This window comes from Ananas comosus, linkage group 12 (assembly GCF_001540865.1).
Source record: "Ananas comosus cultivar F153 linkage group 12, ASM154086v1, whole genome shotgun sequence".
In the NCBI taxonomy this organism is placed as follows: Eukaryota; Viridiplantae; Streptophyta; class Magnoliopsida; order Poales; family Bromeliaceae; genus Ananas; species Ananas comosus.
The window spans coordinates 1,928,032-1,948,831 of NC_033632.1; the positions used below are offsets into that span (position 1 = coordinate 1,928,032).

Here is a 20,800-nt window from a genome sequence, read left to right on the forward strand (position 1 = left end):
TGGAACTACTCTAAATTTATTTATTAAATAGATTGACCGTGTTTGTTTGATGGCGTATGCCTACCTGTTCAATACTGCTAAAGTTATAAAGTTTGGACCTTCACCGCGTTTGGTTAATTTCATTCTGTTCAACCGGCCGTCCCTAGAGCAAGAGGTAAAAGATTTCGTGGTTGGTATCCGAGATCCAAGTTCGAATCCTAGTTGATTCATATTTTCAGCTAAGTTTATTTCTAAATAAAATAAGCGAAGCGGGTAGTGTTCTACCTATCTCTCAAAAAAAAAAAAAAAAATCATTCTGTTCAGAATAAATGGATTTTTACTCTCTGTGATTAAGAAAGACGTGTTATTGTTGCTGCTGCTGTTGTTATTGGATGTTCGTTGTCTAACTGTACTTTTTTAAAATATGAAAAAGAAGCATTAATTAATTCGACAGATGCAATTCGGCTCCCAGATCTCTCTCCCTATCTCTCTCTCCATCTCGATGGTTCCTTATCTCTCGCACGTGTGAACCCTGAGGCCATAAATGCATGCTACGATTCCTTATAAAACTCCACCATACAAACTCTCTCTCTCTCTCTCCCTCTCTCTCTCTCTCTCAGTTTCTCACGTCTCTCTAACCACAATAGCCATTCCAATTCCATTCCTCTTGGTTTCAGCATCTTGATTTCCACCACCTGTCCTTAATCGATCACAACCAAAAATGATCCGACACTTCCTTGTCCCTACCCGTTTTTGGTATTAATCTTTTGGTAGCATCATTTTCCGCAAAGTTAGCTTTTCTCGTAACTACCATTTCGCGGAAAATAGCATGCAATGCATCTTTCACAACCCACAATCAAAATAACCCACAAATACTTCCCTCACCTCACCATTCACGAAGAAGAAAATGCCGATGCAAAACTTCTGATCGAGCCGCCTTCCCAAGGACTCTTCTGCACACCATTTGCCAGCCCTCTCTTCGTCGCGAGGATTCTCTGCCCGCGACCTGCTCGGCGAAATGCCGAATCCGCCGCATTCGGAACCACATTTCAGTCCGGTGCTCGGTTCGCACGGATTTCGAAGTTCGCGCGGATCGGGGACCATTCTAAAGAGGGTAGTAGAGAAGGGCAGGAGGGTGGAAGAGCAGAAGGGAGGAGTTCTTGGGGTGATATGCCCAAGTTCCTGCTGGCAGGCTCAGTATCTACTATCATTTCCAGGTCTAATTAAGATTCTACCTCAATAAGCCTTTCGATACATAGAATAAAAGCTAATAGAACTTTACAAGTGTTACAAATAGATACATTTATGCATACCAATAAAATAATATAAGCAAAAATTACTTCTTGTAAAAAGGCTTCTGATTTATTAGCTTGCAAGTGCATTTAAGCAGAGTGACTCATAAGCTTTATAAGAAAACTGGGGTTCAAATGTGAGGGGCATTGTTGGATATAAATGTTCGGAGGAATAGGTTGTTTCGCACGCACTTTACTGTAAGAGATTACGAGTTTGAAGAACATACCGAAAGGAATTTCTCGGAATGCAACTATATTGACAATTTCAAATTTAACAAATGTGGGCAGGACATGCGTCGCGCCGTTAGAGCGAATAAAGCTGGAGTGCATAATCCATGGATCTTCGCTCCCATGGATGAATGTTGTTAGACATATTTGGGTCTCAGAAGGGATAAAGGGGTTTTGGAAAGGAAATTTGATCAACCTCGTTCGCATGATTCCTTTCAAATCCATCAATTTCATATGCTACGACTTGTATTTGGATCGGCTGCATAGAATTCCGGGCAAGAGAGAGATCACGAATCATGACCGACTTATCGGGGGCGGCCTATCGGGAGTAATCGCTACTTTAGTCTGCTTGCCTCTTGACACAGTAAGGATATATTTCGTCTCATCATGCTATCTGTTTTGCTTAAATCATGTGAGATTCATTATATCATTGCATGTTTTGCATGACAAAATTTTTTTTGAGAATGAGGTAGCATGCTACCGCTTCATTCATTTAGAGTATAAACTAGGCTACAAACTGTTTTTACATGACGCAAATTAATTGCAACTATTTTCAACTTTTCCGAGCAAATTTTCTTGCATCTTAATACATTGTAGAGTCCTCCTCTATACTTTCGCCAATAAAAGATGTTATTTCTCCTTTTTCAGCAATGATGAATTCAGGTTAATTTGCAATTTTCTATTTTGGTTTTGCCTGGTTTGAATTGCAAGTAGAATTAAAAAGAATCGTAAACTATGCACTTCTTGAACAATACCGCCGATGTTTGGAATTGCTAACTAGATGAAAATCAAACTCCAGTTCACACTCGAGTAGTGCCGGAATGATTTTGACAACCCAAGTTCAGCATAAGGATTAACTGGTCAGTTGGTTCGGCTCCTAGAATAGCTCCTCTACCTGCGCTGTCAACAAAAGTTCTAGTGCTTCTTGCTCAAGCAGAAAACAAAACAAGCCCCTCGATAAGGCCGAAGCTCCATTTTTAAGTTTCTGATTTTAGTACCAAATGAAAGTTCTTGGGGAAATTTTGAAAGAATAAATTGTCAGGACTTCTCCAATCAGATATTATCCAAAAGGGGCCTAACTCATGTGGAGCTAGTCATCTAATTTTTCCACCAACTTTTCTTATGCATTAATTTTAAGAATCATTAGGCATTGTCAGATCCGGACACGACTGGTCGCGCCTGGTGGCAAGGTTCTTGGAGGGGTCACAGGGTGCTTCACCCACATGGTGCGAAACGAGGGCTTCTTATCTCTCTACAAGGGCTTAACACCAGCACTTATAAGCATCGGCCCTGCTAGTGCGGTCTTTTATGCCGTATACGACATCCTCAAAACGTCTCATCTCTCTAGTAGGAGAAGCAGAAGCAGAAGCAGTAGCCAAAGTGGTGAAGAAGCTGAATTGGATCCTGTGAGGACTCTGCTATATGGTGCTTTTGCTGGGGCTTGTGCCGAGACAGTAACTTACCCTCTAGAAGTGATTAGGAGGCAGCTTCAGCTGGCACGAGCAGCTAATGTGGGACTAATCGCAACGTTCATCAAGGTCATAGAGAGAGATGGCATTGGGTCACTATTTACTGGATTGGCTCCTAGCACACTTCAGGTTCAACTCCTTTCCATTTATTTTAATAAAATTCTTATAATTGGTCAGTTAATATATATGTATATAGTACCAGGTTACTGAAAAAAATAACTTACTTGGTTGGAGCATAATGCTAGAGCAATGCATAGAGTGAGGCTTATCATTCCAGCCAAATGAGGAGCATCCTATGGATTGATTACACAACTACTCCTTAAATTTTGATCCCAAGTGCAATTTGACACAATCTATTATTAAGTAGAAGTTTCTGACTTGTCCTTGCAGGTTTTGCCATCTGCATCTTTGAGTTATTTCTTCTATGAGATGATGAAATCCGTACTAAAAATCAGCTAATTGACGAAAGCTACTATCTTTCACGTAGAAGTTTTTCTTCGTTTCTCACGGAAAGACAATTCATCTCTCTAACTGCTGCGGAGAAAGATTCACATTGATCTTTGAGACAAATCTGACAAGATGCTTCCCAAAAGTTCGAATGAAGCACTGTAATAATGGTTATTACCTTCATTCTTTGTTCTTTTTGAAGACTTATTGTAATGCAATAAGGGCAACAACTTCAAATTGTGTGTGTTTGTGTACATTAGCTGGGTACTACAATGTAAGAAAATAATTTTTCTATTACCTTTATTTTATTCTGTCATAATTGGCTACTGTATTTGTACCTTGTCAGTTGCATAAATGCTATCTAACTGAAGTTTTTCCACTAATTGCAGTATTTCGTACTTTGTAGAACCTTCTTAGCATAATTCATGAGGCAGAATACAGATGATAGTTATTACGGCTAAAAGAACCGATATAAGATTGTCACATCATCTATCAAAACAATTATCTTTTACGTAGAAGCTCTTCTTTTTGAGTAAAGCAAGTGAAATTGTTTGCTCTTTGAATCTTTCTCCTTCCATCTCCCTCTCTCTTCTTCCGCCGTCTTCAAATGATTGTATCATTTTCATTTGAATGATAATGAAATTGTTTGGCCTTGCTCCTCCTCATCTTTCACTATCACTATAAAAAAGAATCACTATTCTAGTTGGAATAACTGAGCAAAGATATGATATCAATACATCAATAGGTATTAATATACATAATGTGATGACCTTTTTTTTTTTATCAATTTATAAACTCCGTTTGAAAATATCAAATATATTTATCAAGATATCAAATACTATATAAAAATAATTATTTAATTTTTGATAAAAGTAATATGTAGAGAATATTATTCACCAGTATTATGCCGTAACCCATCTGGTAGTATAGTTGGTATATACGCTGTGCGCTTAATTTCAAGAATTTAATCCCCGACCTTTCATGGGTGGGTGAGTGGGTCTCAAATGTGACGTGCATACCATAGAGCTTTCTCAAAAGAGGAAAGAAAAAAGGGCACTGTGCAGCACGGCAGGGTGACTTTAAGCGCGATAGTTGAAATCATGGTACACCAATTGCAAATATCGCAAACCATGGAATTTTTTTTTATAAATAATCCTATTAATTTTTATAATTATAAAAATAATTTTTTTAAAAAAAAATTATAAAAATAGATCTTTAAATACGATGAATGATTCATCGCACTTATAACTCTTCATTAGGAATAGAAAAAAAATAAAAGCTATGAACCATTCATAATTTTTACTATCGTTAAAACATAGAAAGAAGTAAGAAAAAGAAAGAAAGCGGTGAACCATTTACGATTTTTATAGGACTATATTTATAAATAAAAATTTAATAAATTTATTTTTAGAATAAAATTTTAGAAGAAAATTATTGCACTAAAAAATTCAAAACCATGTGATAATTTAAAAGTTCTCTCACTTCAAAAAAAGATAATATAAATAATAAAATATATTAATACTAAATATATATATATATATATTGAAGTATTGAAGTGTCAACTATTATACTATAGTAGTACTGTGGGGAAGCGATAAGCGCTGAAGCTGCTTGAGATCGGAGGTTGAAGAAGCCATTAATGGAGGAGGAAGGGAGAAGTGGGATCCCGTCGCTCTTCTCATCCCAACAGGGAGAAGACGATGACGGGAGGGAGCACATCGCCTCTGATATCACTCAGGTTTTTTTTTTTTTTTTCGCCCTTTTTTTAAAAAAATTGTTATTGACCTCTTTTAGCTCCAATCCCTCCTTGTATGAAACTAAGTAGAGATCCACATCATCTGGTGTTTTCTCTTCTTTTTTTTTTTCTTTTTTTCTTTTGATGTTAAACTTCTAAGCTTTTTAGTGAATATGCATAGAGAATCATCCTTAGTTTCCACCAAAAAGCAAAAATAAAATTCTTCTTAAATGTGTCAACTTGAGATCTCAACTATGTACGAGTTTCTAGTTACTGCTCTTTTGTTGTTTTGTTCACTAATGATTTGGTATATATGCGATATACATTGAGCAAATTGTTTACACTTTATCCTCTTTATTTTCTTAGCTGCAACTGAATGACTACGCCGACCCTGAATTAAGCTGTGATATTAGTAGCTAAATGTGATATTATTGTTGAATATTACATATTTTTAAAAACTGTATTTATAACCTTTTTAAATTGTTAGAGACAAACGATTGTTTTATATGATATCAGAGCATTAAGTCTCGAGTTCACAGATTTTGAAATTCCTAGTCTCATTAATTTCCCTGTTCACATCCGGGCCTACCAAAAGAGTGTTGACATTTCTTAAAATTCACAATTTTTTGAGCGTTACATTTAATTTTTAGCTATTGGATGCTTGATTTAATCGCCAGATAGTACTGAAATGTCATTAAAAAATGCTTCTATTTTTTTTTGTTTTGAGATTATCGGTGATGATGCATGTATCGATTCAGTTGGGCAATTTGAGCCAATTTGTGTTATTTTTGTTTAGCTTATAGGTTGGACGCCGCTGATAGAGCTGAAACGTATCACCGGCAATGACGGAATAAATGCTCGATTGGTTGGAAAGTTGGAATCTTATCAACCCCTTTCTTCTGTTAAGGACCGTAGCGCTCTTCGGTCTGTGACTAAATATTTGTTATTCTTCATTCATTTTTGAACTTTAGGCATGTCTTAATTCACCATTTTTTTTTTAGAAAAAGATGTAAATGAAAAACTTATATTTCGATGTAACCATGTTCAATTTATAATCTTGCGTGCTCTGCTGTGAGGTTAAATTACAAAGTTTAAATAAAAAGCGAAATCCATAACTTCAAAATTGGGAAAAGAGATAAGAGATATTTGACATCAGAGTTTTAAAGTATCTGTACTGAATTTTGCAAAATGCCCAGTTGCCTGACGTGATTTTGTGTTGCAGAATGATTGAAGATGCTGAGGAGAAGGGCCTAATTACACCTGGTGTTACGACGTTGGTAGAACCTACAAGTGGTAATTTGGGTATCGGTTTGACCTATATAGCTCTCCAGAAAGGTTACAAGTTCATTGCGGTTATGCCGGCTCAGTATTCGCTTGATAAGCAGATTTTATTGAAATATCTTGGTGCTGAAGTGTACTTAACCGGTAAGGATGGATATCATATCTTGCTTGTCTGTGAATGGAATATGTTCTTATTTGTCGTACTTCTAGGAGTTATTTAGGAGATTTATTATTTCTTTGGCGTCTGAGTGGTCGAATTCTGCATAGATCAAAGCATTTTCTACTTGTCGCTTGACAGAATGTTGGATATCCAAGAACAAAACTATAGGGATAAGAACAATGCCTCGAGGATAAATGCAATGAGAAAGGATAACTGGAAACATTAGGTGGATATTCAGTGACAAAGTGAGGGTAGCACACCTCTTAAGTGTTAGATTGAATAGGAGTTCATGGGGTATTCTAGAATAATCCGATTTGACAGGATATCTTGAAGTGCTTTGATTGACAGAATCAAGGGGGTAGCTGAGACTTGAGAGGCATATGGTCTGAAGACGAATTTTACAAGGAAATATACCGAGAACATATATTGGTGTTCGATGTGCGATTATAAAGAAAACTATAATCACTACAAGGATGTGTATGTTTACAAAGTATTTGCAGGAATTAGGATATAGTTATCCTAGAATAATCTGGAGAACCTTTCTCATCTTCTCCGCAACTTTTCCAGTATCTTCAAGTTAACTTGTTTATCAATCGCACCATATAACTAATTTATTGAGATATTTTTTTTTCTTATATGAGGCAGCCTTGTTGGAGTACTAATCAGATTTTGCTTTCTACGAATCCTTTTCAGATCCTTTGCTCGCATTTCAAGGACTTGTTGACAAAGTGGAGCAGTTGAAGAAAGAAATCCCAAATGTTTATGTTCTTGATCAGTTCACTAATGCAGCTAATCCAGAAGCACACTTCAGAGGGACCGGTACGTATTGCTGTAGACAATCCCTTGACAATTAATTGGTCAAATATGAGCTATAAATATTTTCCTTTGTTTTCATTATATCAATACATCTAACTTTTCACTTAGTTTCTTTCAAATATCACCATGTAACAACAGCGTCTTAATGGTGAGTAGAAGTAGGTAATACTTACTCTATACAGCTGATATATCCTACATTCTTTAAATAACTTTGGTTTTAAATGGACTAAGATGATCCTTGGCTTAAATTTAGGGCCTGAAATATGGAAAGATACAGGGGGTAAAGTGGATATTTTTGTATGTGGGCCCGGTTCAGGAGGTACTCTAACTGGTGTTGGGAGATACCTCAAGATGAAAAATCCTTCTATTAAGATCATCTGTGTTGAACCAGCAGAGAGTTCAGTCATTTCAGGTAACTCACTAATTTGAACTTTTGAATATTATAAAATGACTTTCACTTAATTTCTGGTGTAATTGGCACAGTTTGATCCACAGATTCTCCCCCGCACCCCCGCCAAAATAAAAGAAAAAGAGTCCATTAGACCATTCCCCTTTTCTTTTTACAAAAAGATGAAATTTTTTACACTTTCGCAACATTACGCACTTTTCAACTTGTAAGACAAACTATTCTTACACTACATGATCATAATGCTGCACAATTATGACTGATCGATAATTAATGTCTAAACTGTGTAACTGTAAATCAGAATTGTGAGTCTGCTTCACCTTTGTTTGTATTAGAAGGGGCCAATTTGGTCCTAGAAGCTATGAAAGGGGCTAAAGTTGTTAAAAAAAAGAAAAAAGAGGAGTACGATACTTTTTGCAAATTCACGAAAAATGAAACTTCCTTTTCCAGAAAAAGCCTTCTATCCTTTATTGGTTCCTTTAATGAACACTCGTTTCATCATCGATGACACGCCCTCCTGGTGAGGCAACATGGAGTAAAATTTCCAATCCACAGGTCTATCCTGAAAACTCAACATGTGTTGGCGCTTATCAAGAATAATGTTACCAAAATCATTTTATGTGATTATTTCTTACGGTGTTCCAAAGGTGGCGAGCCAGGGAAACATAAAATTCAGGGGATAGGACCTGGCTTTATTCCACAGAACTTGGACACATCGCAGATCGATGAAGTCATCACAGTGACAACAGAAGAAGCAATGTCGAATGCGAGAAGGTTGGCCAGGGAAGAAGGATTGCTTGTCGGTATCTCTTCAGGAGCCAATTTAGCAGCCTGCTTGAAGGTTTCCTTTTTTATTATACTGTTGGTGAATTCTTTGGTAGCAATTGTTCTCTAGACTTGGAGTGCAAGAAATTCCTGCACACTAATGATGTTGCGGCAATTCTACGGTTCGCTTATTAAGAAGAGTCTAACTAGTATACCAGAGTTGTTGATGTGACATAAAGCTTTATTTAAAACCAAAGGTGGAGATGAGCCTGCTTTTCATACAACCTGTTAAATTGCTGCCGCATCACAGTGCATGGGAATTGTCCGTGTATTGGGTCTATCAGAACTTTGCTCCAAAAATTCTTCTTGGCGGCTCGCTTGTCTTGGCTTCTTTGAGTATTTCTCTGCTCTGAGAAGCAACAATCGGACATTTAATGAACAAAAGATATAGAGCTTTTGCCGTGACCAGAAGTTTAAAAACAGGAGCTTTTATTTGAACCTTCTGCTTCTGCTTTTGCTGTAGTGGAAACATTTTAATGTCGGATTTATGAAATACCTACAGGCAGCAGCTAAAGAGAAGAATAAAGGGAAGATGATTGTTACCATGTTTCCAAGCGGTGGAGAGAGATATGTGAGCTCAGATCTCTTCGCCCTGGCGAGAGAGGAATGTGCTAAAATGACCTTCTAAGGCCCAGCCTGCATGGAATTTCAGATTGTATCATAGATGCATCTGCCACAGGAAAGTTTTCTGTATTTTTCCGTAAGTTGATAACACATTACGCAAATGGAGAAACATATTTCTATACGCTTCTGTCTCAACTTATTTTGGTCCAAAAGTGTTAGGCGGTGCTTAGTACCAAAATGGACATGAGGGGAACCCTTGTTTGAAATAATTGTATTGTGTATCGGTAGTGATCGTTTTATGTTTCCCTTTGCTTTGAATTGATGATAAATAAGAACATTCCATGTAATTGTGGGACTTTTTTTTTTATTCCCCCTATTTGAGTGATAATGAACTGGACCTGGGTACCAAATTCCCTGAACATAGTACTCTCTATATGCAGTGTTAAGCCTACTTGTCCTATTATCATTATATTTTGAAGGCTTGTTTAGATGCATGTATTCATTGTATAGAAACTATGAAAAATGTCAGGAGGGGTTTATATATTACCTCCTAGTGGTAGAAATTTATCTGTTAATAATTCTACAGGAAATAATTAATGAGATGCTTAAAAATGAGTTTGAGCTAGTATATTATTGATAATAAAAAAATTTATTAATTTTTTAGTCCTTGGATGAATATTAATACAACCATCGAATAGTAAATCCTAAGCATCTTAAAAAAAAATGAACGTAAATACTATTTCTTTCCATTAGTTTTATTTTAGCTCTGTTTTTTAAAAATTGATAAATGCTAATGAGCTCGTGCCTTGTAGGTGTACAGTTCTTAAAAATTGATCTTGCACTCGGGCGAACAAAAAAACTGTTCCAAAATAATCATTTTATTTTATGTAAAATGACCCGGGTGTACCAATTTACTTCGAACACGATCCAAACTCGTTTTAACAGAATAATTTTATGTTTTTTATATACTAAAGATGCAAAGTATAATATACATCAAAATTCAGAAACGATAAACTAAAAATGATGAGGAGAAAAAATTACAGGGGCCCCGTTGCAATTGGGTGATACTCCAAGGGGCTAACGGCGATCCGTACACATTAATCTTTAGAAAAGAATAAAGCAAAATATAAAACTGAAATAAAAGCGATAATAGGAAACAAGCACAAAATTTACGGGGAGATCCCAAAGTTATACAGTTTTATCCACCGTCCATCATATATAGACAATACCAATCTCAACGCATGATGGACGGTGGACATGGGACGTCTCACGCTCCGACGCTCCGCCGCTCCTTCAGGTGGGCTTAGTATCGAATTTAGTCGATAGTTGAGCTCACGGAGACGAAGAAGCCATTAATGGAGGAGGAGGGGAGAAGCGGAGTTCTTTTTCTCATCTCTTCCCCCCATGAAGAAGAAGAAGAACAAGAAGAAGCTGATTTGAGGGAGCACATCGCCTCCGATATCACTCAGGTTATAACTCTCTCTCTCTCTCTCTCTCTCCTAGGTTCATGGGCCAAAAGGATCGGGGCAAAAACAAACGTTAGGAGCTCAATTGGGAAAATTAAAATGAGATCAATAGTGTAGTTATGTGATCTACAAATGCATAATACTGTGCTTATTTTTGTTTTCCCAGAATTAATTTGGCACAAGGATTAATTTGTTTGTGATCTTTGTTTCACATTCTTCTTTATTATTTAATTATTCAATTGTATAAATTGAGACCAATATTTACGTTATTTAATTTTATTCAGCTTATAGGTTGGACACCACTTATAGAACTGAAACGTATTGTCAGAAAAGATGGATTGAATTGTCGGGTTATCGGAAAGATGGAATCATACCAACCGCTTTCGTCCGTCAAGGACCGCAGCGCTCTTGGGTATTTCTTTGATGCATCTTATATCTCTACTAACCATGTTGTTGATAAACTTAAATCGATAACTTATTTAATGGAATTAGTGTACTTTTGTTTATCTTGTATCCTTACCTGTTATGTTGTAAGGTTAAGTTACAAGATAAACAAAAAAAAAAAAAAAAAAAAACAAATTGAAATAGGTTAATAAAAAAACTAAGAGAGAAGTGCATTCAGATTCATGACATATATGCTACTAGAGTTGTAACAAAATTTTGTTTACTTTTTCTAATCTAATATGAATGAATAAATCCTGATTAGTTTCTGTCATGATTCATGCCGTCGACATTATTAATGTGGTAAAGTCCGACCTTTTCTAGTTGTATAGTGATTTGAACTTCGTTATCCTTATATTGCAAAAAGATGGTGCACTCTCATTTAGTAGATTCTTTATGTTGCTTAGATGCCACAAGTCAGAGTATCTATATCATGCGTAGACACAAAACAGATGGTCTTAGAATGTTGAGCGACTTAAATTACTTTTTCTCGTGAAATGATTTTGTATTAATACACTGAGAGGCTAAGTAAGAGAGCCATACCAACTTACATTTTATTTGCACTATGTCACTTGACATTTTCGTTTTTCTCTATCTCTTTGTTTAACTGTTGCTTTTATTAGGATGTGGGCCTTAACAAATGCTGCATCTTATTGTCTGAAATGTATTTGTTTTGCAGAATGATAGAAGATGCAGAGGAAAAGGGCCTAATTACACCTGGCACTACGGCATTGGTGGAGCCCACTAGTGGTAATCTCGGGATAGCTCTCGCTTACATAGCCATTCGGAAAGGGTACAAGTTCATCGCGGTTATGCCGGCCCAGTATTCACTTGATAAGCAGATTGTATTGAGATATCTGGGTGCGGAAGTATTGCTAACTGGTAAGTAAGGGCAGTGAGAAAATTTTACTGTCAAGGGAATCACTTCTCATACTGTCCAGTGAGTTGTTCAGTGTTTTACTCATGTCATATTTTTGATTGATTTAGAATACTTTTAGGTTATCTCTCTATCGTACGATAAACAACATAAAGTTTTTCTTCCAGTTTTGGTTTATAACCTGATTTGTCTAGGAGAACTATCTTCCCTCTGTCCCTTGTTTGACAAAATCTGGGGGTTAAATTCCAGTGGTTCTCCAACCAAATGATTCCTTAAAGAGTGTGTATGTGTGTGTGTATGCTTCGGAGACAAATTCAGGGAGGATTACTTCTTTTCTACCCTTAAATCTTGTAATCTTATGATTTTGAAAACCATAATTTTGTGTTTGCTGTTAAATTATAGGAATGCATCAAGCGATATAAAAGTACATGCGAGCTACGGAGATAGCAAGAAATATCATACTTGCAGTTACACTAAAATGAAGCAATTTTGAGTTGAATGCTATCCCTAAGTTTCTTTGCAGTGTTGGCTAAGGGAGATAGTCTGAATTATCCCTTAAACAAACCCCTGACAAACGAGAGCCTAAATGTTTGGCGATGGTATTCATAATAATAGCTTATACAGGATCATTTTGAGTTTCCATGTATACGCGGTTGATACAACGTTTGGAAGCTTTTAGGGGCAATGAAACATAAAAATGAATATTAATATCTTGAAGGGGAACTATTAACTTATTGTTCATTTTATTTATAAATTGTTCTACTAATTTTTCTAATTTGAAGACGCTTTTTTTTCTGAACTCATCATACTCTTTTTTTATTTCAATTTCCTTTGCAGATCCTTCATTAGGATTTCAAGGACAGGTTGAAAAGGTGGAGCAGCTCAAAAAGGAAATCCCAAATGTCTATGTTCTTGATCAGTTCACAAATACAGCAAATCCTGAAGCACACTTCAAAGGGACTGGAGAGTATTATTATGCGTTGCCTTCTTATAACAATCATTTGACTCTGTTGCGTGTTTTATGAATAAATATATGGCTTTTTGGAATATACAACCTCTGTAAATCAAATTTGCACAAATACCACTGCAAAATTGCTATTTGCATGTGTGCCCCTGCAGGAGTACCTATGCAAAAATAGTTTTTGCATGTATAACTTTTATCTCTATATGCTTAATTGATTTAACCACATTCTTCTTTTAACAGCTTCGCTCTTGAACCAACTTAGATAATCATGAGCTTCATATATTCACAAGATTAGTACAATTCTACTAAATTCCAGGGCCTGAAATATGGAAAGATACAGGGGGGAAGGTGGATATTTTTGTATGTGGATCTGGTTCAGGAGGTAGTGTAACTGGTGCCGGCAAGTACCTCAAAATGAAAAATCCTTCTATTAAGGTCATTTGTGTTGAACCTGCAGAGAGTCCAGTCATTTCAGGTAATTTTCAAATTTAAAATGAAGCACGATAGGCAAATGATAGGGATTCATATCATTTCAGGTAATAAATTAACACATACTTATGAGTAATTTTTCTGCTTTTTAGTGAAGCACGATAGGCAAATGATAGGGATTCAAAAAGTTGTATCTTGCTAGTGCGAATATGCCTTTACATGTACATATCCTGCAAAAATTTTTATCTCAGTTTCTTGCAAAGAATGCCTGCCCTTGAAATTTTCCACTTTACGGGGGAAAGTTAATTTTGAATTATGAAAGATTTTTCTTTCTCTTTTTTTTTTTTTTTTAAACAAGGGCATTTATGTTTCAAATTATGCAGGGGTATATATGTAAATAAATTATTTGGCTGGAGTATCTATGTTAATAAATGGGGTATATGTGTTAATAGACAACTTCGTGGGAAGATATATGGTGATGTATCTACTTTTCCTGTATTCTGATACCTTCAACATTTAACTGTACTTTGCTCTATATTTCTTTTTACGTTCTTTAGCACAATAAGAAGAATAAAATGTTCATAGAGTTTGAAAAAAATGGATCAAAATCCCCAAGCAACAATTTTGTTTTGAAAAGTTACCACATTTCAATCCTTAACAAGATTATCATACCGATGTATAGGCTTGATTAAGTCCACATCTCAGTGTAAAGCATGATTCCTGCAACCCCCTGACATATATGATATGCGACATTTTCTTATGGTGATCTAAAGGTGGCGAACCAGGGAGACATAAAATCCAGGGATTAGGGCCAGGCTTCGTTCCACAAAACTTGGAGAAGTCGCAGATTGATGAGATCATCACGGTGACATCAGAGGAAGCGATGAGCAATGCGAGAAGGTTGGCGAGGGAAGAAGGTTTGCTTGTCGGCATCTCTTCAGGAGCCAATTTAGCAGCTTGCTTAAAGGTTTCCTTTCTTCTTTGAACACAAACTGAAATCAGCTTCAAGGTCCCAAAAGCAAATTTTTGATTAGTAGAATCTGCTTTTGCTACAGTTGGAAGTTGTTGGATAAACTTCAATGTGGGAGTTCTACAGGATATATATGTATATGGGTTATTTTGACTTATTGAAATGACTGCAGGTGGCAGCTAGGGAGGAGAATAAAGAGAAGATGATTGTTACTATGTTTCCCAGTGGAGGAGAAAGATATGTGAGCTCAGAGCTCTTTGCCCTGGCAAGAGAGGAATGTTCTAAAATGACTTTTTGATGTTAAGCAGGTATGAAGACATTATATTTTTCAGGAAGTTTGTATTCTTGGAGATTAATCAGAATGTTTCATGCAATAAACTCTAGCAAATTTTCTACTGTTTTAATTAGAATGAACAAATTCTGCCTAGGACTCAGAATAATAACATTGCATTACTCAGAAATCGCACGTATCTGTTGGCCCATAGGTTGCTAATAATAGCTACAATTTTCTCTGGAAGATACAAAAAATGATGTCAAGTTGTATGTAACTCTTTAGGGGCAATCTCTCCGCAGGATAAAGAGATCGATGCAGCTTTAGCTCTGTTATATCTCAAGACAACTAAGACATCTTAATTTAGAATGTTTCAGTTGGGAGAATTTAACCAACTCTTCCGAAACCACAGAATGGTAAAAAGTCCTCTCTCTCTTTCTCTCTCTCTCTCAATTTTGGCAAAGAACGAAAACTATGTTCTATCCAATCTAGCCTAGGAGGAAAACTTTTGCCAGAATTTTTTTTCTCTCTTATTGTAATCATGGGAAGGAGATTACCACCTTTTCCTTTGGAGCCCCACCCTTTGATCCACCATGCTCTACTCCTTTCCTTCCTGGCCGCATGGATCGCAGCCACCATTGCCGTCGTCTCTTCCCTCTGCGGCACGTGCAATCCCAAGTCTCCTCCCAAATCCTCACCGAAATCCCCACCATCGCCGCCCTCGAACAACGAGTCCAATACAAAGCCGGCGGAGACTCAAACTTTGCAGCAAGATCAGGAACAGCATTCGACGAGTGTGCCCGAGGAAGGAACAACTGTGATTGAGATGGACGCTGGCGTGGCCACCCACGGTCCCCTCCCTCCGGTGGTGGTACCCGCCTCGTCCTCTCGAAGGAAACTCTCGATAAGTCTTAGCTCAAGATTGCCTGAGAAGATGAGGGCTAGCAGAAAGGAGCGGCGGGCGGCGGAGTCGGAGGAGACAATTTGGAAGAAAACGATCATACTGGGAGAGAAGTGCAAGGTGCCAAGCGACGAGGACGAGGAGGATGAGGCTGCGAGGAACTACCACCCCCGGACGCCAAGGTCTAGACCGATGTCACGAACGAGCTCATTCGCAAATGCTGATGCAGTGCGTTCTTGACGAAGAGCAAGCAACCCATAGCAGCGGCGACGGCGGCGGCGGCAACGGTGGTAAGGAGAAGTTATTGCCTGCACCCGGTGCATCTGTACAATTCGTGAATGTACCGCATCTTTCCATCCATAGATCCATTCCGTACTTTAATCAGTAACAAAGTTTTTTCCTGATTTGTAAATCGAAGTGATCAATTTTGATAGTTGAGTCAGATTGTGAAGATTGGAGAATGAGATTGGATGGATGGCCGGCACACTTTGATGCACAGGTTGTATGTATGGGTGTAGAAAATAATTTCTCAGCAGTTAGAATTATGTTTGGCGAGCAGGAAGGGGAATGGAACAAGGTGGGGCTCGTGCAATGCACTTTAAAAGTTGTAGAAACGTGCTTGTTGTCGATTGATGTATGTTGTTAGGCACATGCATGAACTAGTTTGGGTTCAATCCGCTGTACTATATGCTCCTTCAACAGTTTTTTCTTTTTTCTTTTTTTTTTTGGGTAAAAACATACCGAACTTATCTGAACTGTAGACTATTTTAGTTTGGCTATCCAATCTTTTAAAATTTTAATTTTAGTATCAATCTTTTCAATTTGTTTGATTTTAATCGGTCAATGGTACATTGACTTCAAAATTTAAATTGATTACTTAAGTGAATTTATAGCTACAAAAATTATTTGAAGTATTCTAATTACGTATTTAAAGTTTAAAGTTAAAATTTTATTGCCCGATTTAAATCAAATAAATTAAAAGATTAGGCGGTAAGTTAATATTTGTTAATTAAGTAGCCAAATTAGTTTTATACTTTTTTTTTTCTTTCTTTCTTTCCTTTGTTACTGTTTGATTGCTCAAGCCTATGCTATCCTAATTTTATTTATTTTTTCGTTTTTTTCCTTCTTTTTCTTTTTTAATCCTAAAAGAAAACCTAAAATAATAATAATAAAACCTATTAGAAAGAGATTCGACTCGCTAAATAATAATAATAATAAAATTATAATTTTCCATCCCACCATCCATTAGCTAAGTATTTTACTATTACGGCCGAGTAAGAGTCCTTATTAGATTTCTATAATTACTTCACTTTCCATTCGCAACCCTGCTAACATGTTCATTTTTTTGTTTTTTTTTTAAAAAGACATGTTCAATATTATAGTACAACGAGTTTTACGGTCAACTAATATTTTAGACAAAGTGCTCTCTAATCATTTGAGAAAAGTTCTCATGTTTTTAATTCTTTTATATAAGTTCGAAAGTTTTCAGTTTACTTTGGTAATAGAAGTCCCACGAGAGGTTTCTCTCCAGTTTATTTTATGGAGATCTCAGAATATACTATAGACAATTTTAATTTTTTCCTTTTTATTTTTCAGATTTATTCTTATAAACATCGTACACTCACCCTTCATTATGGTAATATTTTTTTTTAACTCCACGCGAATGAATGAGCCCAGTGCGTAGAAAATCCGTAATTCTCCCACTTTTCACATGATGAGTAATGCTTGGTTTATAATAGAGAATAATAATAATTTTACAATATTCTTGAGTAGGTCTTGTGTGTTATTAGGAGTATGGAGGCTTTCGTGCTCCTAAGTCATTTTCGATAGTATAACTCTCAAATTGATGGTCGGCTCTATTAGATTTGATCTACCGTATTTGAACTATTTAGAAAATAAATTTTGTAATATTTTAATATCATTTACTTAGTGATCGAGACGATTCAAAATCGGCGGTTAAAAATAAAAATCTCATAAAAAGTTATGATATAGCACTAAAATTTTCGATCAAAGATATTAATTTTGTTGTAGACAGTATAAGAATTTTCTATTAAAATTTCATCTGATTTGAATAATTTTACATCGTTAAACTTGCAAACGACATACACCATCCATTAAATATTATTGATTTTTACCGACCGACCCTAGAGCAAGTGGCAAAGGGTTTGGTGGTTGGTACTCGAGGTCCCAAGTTCGAATGCTAGTTGATTCACATTCCAGTTAAGTTTATTTTTAAATAAAATAAACGAACCGGGTAACGTGCTATCTATCTCTAAAAAAAAATTCAAATATACTACTATATCAAGTCTAACGGAGTCAATCGTCGATTCGAAAGTCATATCATCGAAAACAACTTAAAAAGATGAAAATTTTCGTGCTCCTAATAACACACAAGACCTACTCCAATATTCTTATCCATGTGCTATTTCTTTTTTACCGGTCTTATTACTTTCTTTGTTTTTCAAAAAATAAAAGGTCAAAAAGGTGTTAGTTAACTCTAGGCCAACCCGCGCGAAAGATTGTAGGGATTGCGGCTTTTTTTTNTTCATAATAAGATGAATTATGCTACATGGGTGAGACAATATCGGCTTCGGGGAGGGCGGGGGCGAAAAAATAAAAAAAAATTATGGGAGACTTGGCATTTGTGGGATTACGGCTCTTTGTTGGTTGTAGACTTGGCATTTGTGGGATTGCCTCTTGTCATCCGCTCTGTTAAAATTTTTTTTGAGAGATAGGTAGCACGCTACCCGCTTCGTTTATTTTATTTAGAAATAAACTTAGCTGAAAATGTGAATCAACTAGGATTCGAACTCGGGTCTCGGATACCAACCACCAAACCTTTTACCACTTGCTCTAGGGACGGTTGGTCGCTCTGTTAAAAAATTATAAGCGGTCAAATTGTAACGAGAGTAAAAGTTAAAACAACTAACAAATAAGGTAAATTGCATGCTTGGTTCTCAAAGGACGATGGGGTGACATTTTAGCCAGTACCTTTGGTCCTCAAGATGTAGGTGATATTTCAATTTTCAAACTTTAGCTTATTATAATTTTTCATTTGAATTTTTATATTACTGTCATGAAGTCTCACAACCTAATTCAGTTGGCTGAATATTAATAAATTATTAATGTAAAAGCAAGATAGCATTTAATTATTGTCACATCATCAATTATAAAATTTTCACATCACTTTTAAAATAATAATTTGTTAATATTTAGCCAATTAGATTGAGTTGTGGGACTATGTATAGTATAAAATAAAATTCCCAAATGCAAGGAAGTTATATGAAAAGATTAAAAGTCAAGATATTTTTTAAGGATAATTTCATTCATACTGTACAAAAGATTAGAAATATTATAGATATCCTTACAAAATTGGTAATATCACAAATGCCCATTTAAATACCTATTTTATTTCAAATTTACCCTCCCCGTTAACCTCTGTAAGGTTATATAGTTTTAATCCATTTTTTATTATATAAAAATTATTAAATATAAAATTAACTATTTTGCCCCTTATTTTGAATCTCATAGTGGTATATCCATTATTTATTTCTTTATTAACTAATGAAAATAATGTGTATAAGACCCCTCAAATGTAGATTATTTTGAAACAGGCTCATAAACTTTTTTTTAACTTTTCTTTGGTCCATATAATTGACAAATTTGTCAAAATTAAATTGTTCATTTACTATAAGTTGTTAATTTTTCAGAAAATAGCCAATCAAAGCCATCATAAATTGATATAATTGTTATTTAAATTTATGAAATTCTCATTTTAATACTTGAAATAAATCAAAGCAAATAAAAGGGAAGAGGGTGAGAAAATATTTAATATAGTTGAAAAGCTATTTCAAAATAGCTTATTATTGAGAGAGCTTCATATATTTTCTATGATAGGGAAGATAGCTGCATTTATTTAAAATTGTTCCGTAATTTTTTCGTAACATTCCATAATTATTTTGAAATTAATTTTTATTACAATTTTAAAAGATTTGTTAACAATTTTTATAAGATTGCTTATTAGCATCTAATTAAAAAACTTCTATAGCATTTTGTTTAATATTTTTGTAAATAATATAATTAATTCACTAATAAGTATAAGTAAAATACAGACCGTTCTTAGAGCAAGTGGCAAAGTGCTTGGTGGTTGGTACTCGAGACCCAAGTTGGAATCCTAGTTTATTCATATTTTTCAGCTAAGTTTATTTCTAAATGAAATAAACGAAGCTCGAATCCTAGTTGATTCACATTTTTCAGCTAAATTTATTTCTAAATGAAATAAACGAAGCGGGTAGCTTGCTACCTATCTCTCAAAAAAAAATAAGTATAAGTAAATGCATTTATGAGTTAAAACTCACAAGGCACTGATAAAATTTGCTTACCGTTTATTTCAACTTAGACAGAAAGTTACATGTAAAGATAACTTTCAAAGTTTTTCAAAATTAGAGGTGTATTTATAATATTTTAATTTTTATAGAGACATTAGTGAAAATATGTACTTCTAGAAGGGCATTGAGTAAATTTTTCCTTTGAAAATTTTATAAGGGTAATTGTGATAAGCGTAAAACGGGTATATAGTTCCGTTAGTTAAAATTTTAACGAAAAATTATTTTAAAGGTTATTCTTGAAAGTTCTTCATATATAGAGGGGGCATTTATAATATTTTTATTTTTAGAAGGGTATTTATGTAAATATAAGCTTTTGAAGGGGTACTGAAGATATTTTCACTACTTTGTAAATTAGAAGTTTAGGCATGCATAGAAATTTTATGTTTAGTTTAATCAACCATTTAGTTCAAAAATTTTGTCAAAATTTCGAATCACTATTATGTTACTGTTAAGCCAATACTAAAGTTTAAAAGAGTTTATAATTTTTTTTAGACACTATTTGATAGTCACATACTGCAGAAAGTTACATGTAAACATCGCTAAAAATATCAAATTTGGATAATTTGAATCTAAAATTTAAATTTTGAGATGGATAGTGTGCTTTTGGTGGGAAAGGGAATCACGTAATTGCAAGCTTTTTTGTGAATGACCACAACATCTTTTAATCTTTTTTGAATATTTTTTTTTTGCTTCGTTTATTTAATTTAGAAATAAATTTAGCTGGAAATATACATCAACTAGGATCTCGGATATTAACCACCAAACCCTTTTGCCATTTACGCTATTTGGATATTAATTAATTAGATATTATTATCTATTTTTATCTGGTCTATTTTGGCGCACTAAAAGGGAGAATATTTATCACAATATAAATTTACACTAAAAAATAAT

At 35.1% G+C, this 20,800-nt stretch overlaps 4 protein-coding genes across 5 annotated transcripts; all 4 read left to right on the forward strand.

Moving 5' to 3' along the window:
- On the forward strand, positions 324-3,734 carry LOC109718061 (probable mitochondrial adenine nucleotide transporter BTL3). The gene is made up of 4 exons (XM_020244063.1): positions 324-1,196; positions 1,560-1,863; positions 2,657-3,097; positions 3,359-3,734. The coding sequence occupies exons 1-4, from the start codon at positions 814-816 to the stop codon at positions 3,425-3,427; spliced, it is 1,197 nt and encodes a 398-aa protein (XP_020099652.1). The 5' UTR covers positions 324-813; the 3' UTR covers positions 3,428-3,734.
- On the forward strand, positions 4,969-9,623 carry LOC109718793 (cysteine synthase-like). The gene is made up of 7 exons (XM_020245192.1): positions 4,969-5,153; positions 5,947-6,074; positions 6,373-6,575; positions 7,285-7,410; positions 7,661-7,819; positions 8,461-8,654; positions 9,141-9,623. The coding sequence occupies exons 1-7, from the start codon at positions 5,055-5,057 to the stop codon at positions 9,264-9,266; spliced, it is 1,035 nt and encodes a 344-aa protein (XP_020100781.1). The 5' UTR covers positions 4,969-5,054; the 3' UTR covers positions 9,267-9,623.
- On the forward strand, positions 10,359-15,063 carry LOC109718298 (cysteine synthase-like). Of its 2 annotated transcripts, none has more exons than XM_020244468.1 (8): positions 10,359-10,671; positions 10,953-11,080; positions 11,789-11,991; positions 12,824-12,949; positions 13,267-13,425; positions 14,153-14,346; positions 14,522-14,657; positions 14,923-15,063. In XM_020244468.1, exons 1-7 carry the CDS (start codon positions 10,558-10,560, stop codon positions 14,645-14,647), a joined length of 1,050 nt encoding a protein of 349 aa, XP_020100057.1. In that variant the 5' UTR covers positions 10,359-10,557; the 3' UTR covers positions 14,648-14,657; positions 14,923-15,063. The 2 variants fall into 2 exon arrangements, with proteins under 2 accessions (XP_020100057.1, XP_020100056.1); XM_020244467.1 differs by having other exon boundaries at positions 14,906-15,047.
- LOC109718299 lies at positions 15,124-16,276 on the forward strand. Its single transcript, XM_020244469.1, has one exon. The coding sequence runs from the start codon at positions 15,162-15,164 to the stop codon at positions 15,759-15,761; it is 600 nt and encodes a 199-aa protein (XP_020100058.1). The 5' UTR covers positions 15,124-15,161; the 3' UTR covers positions 15,762-16,276.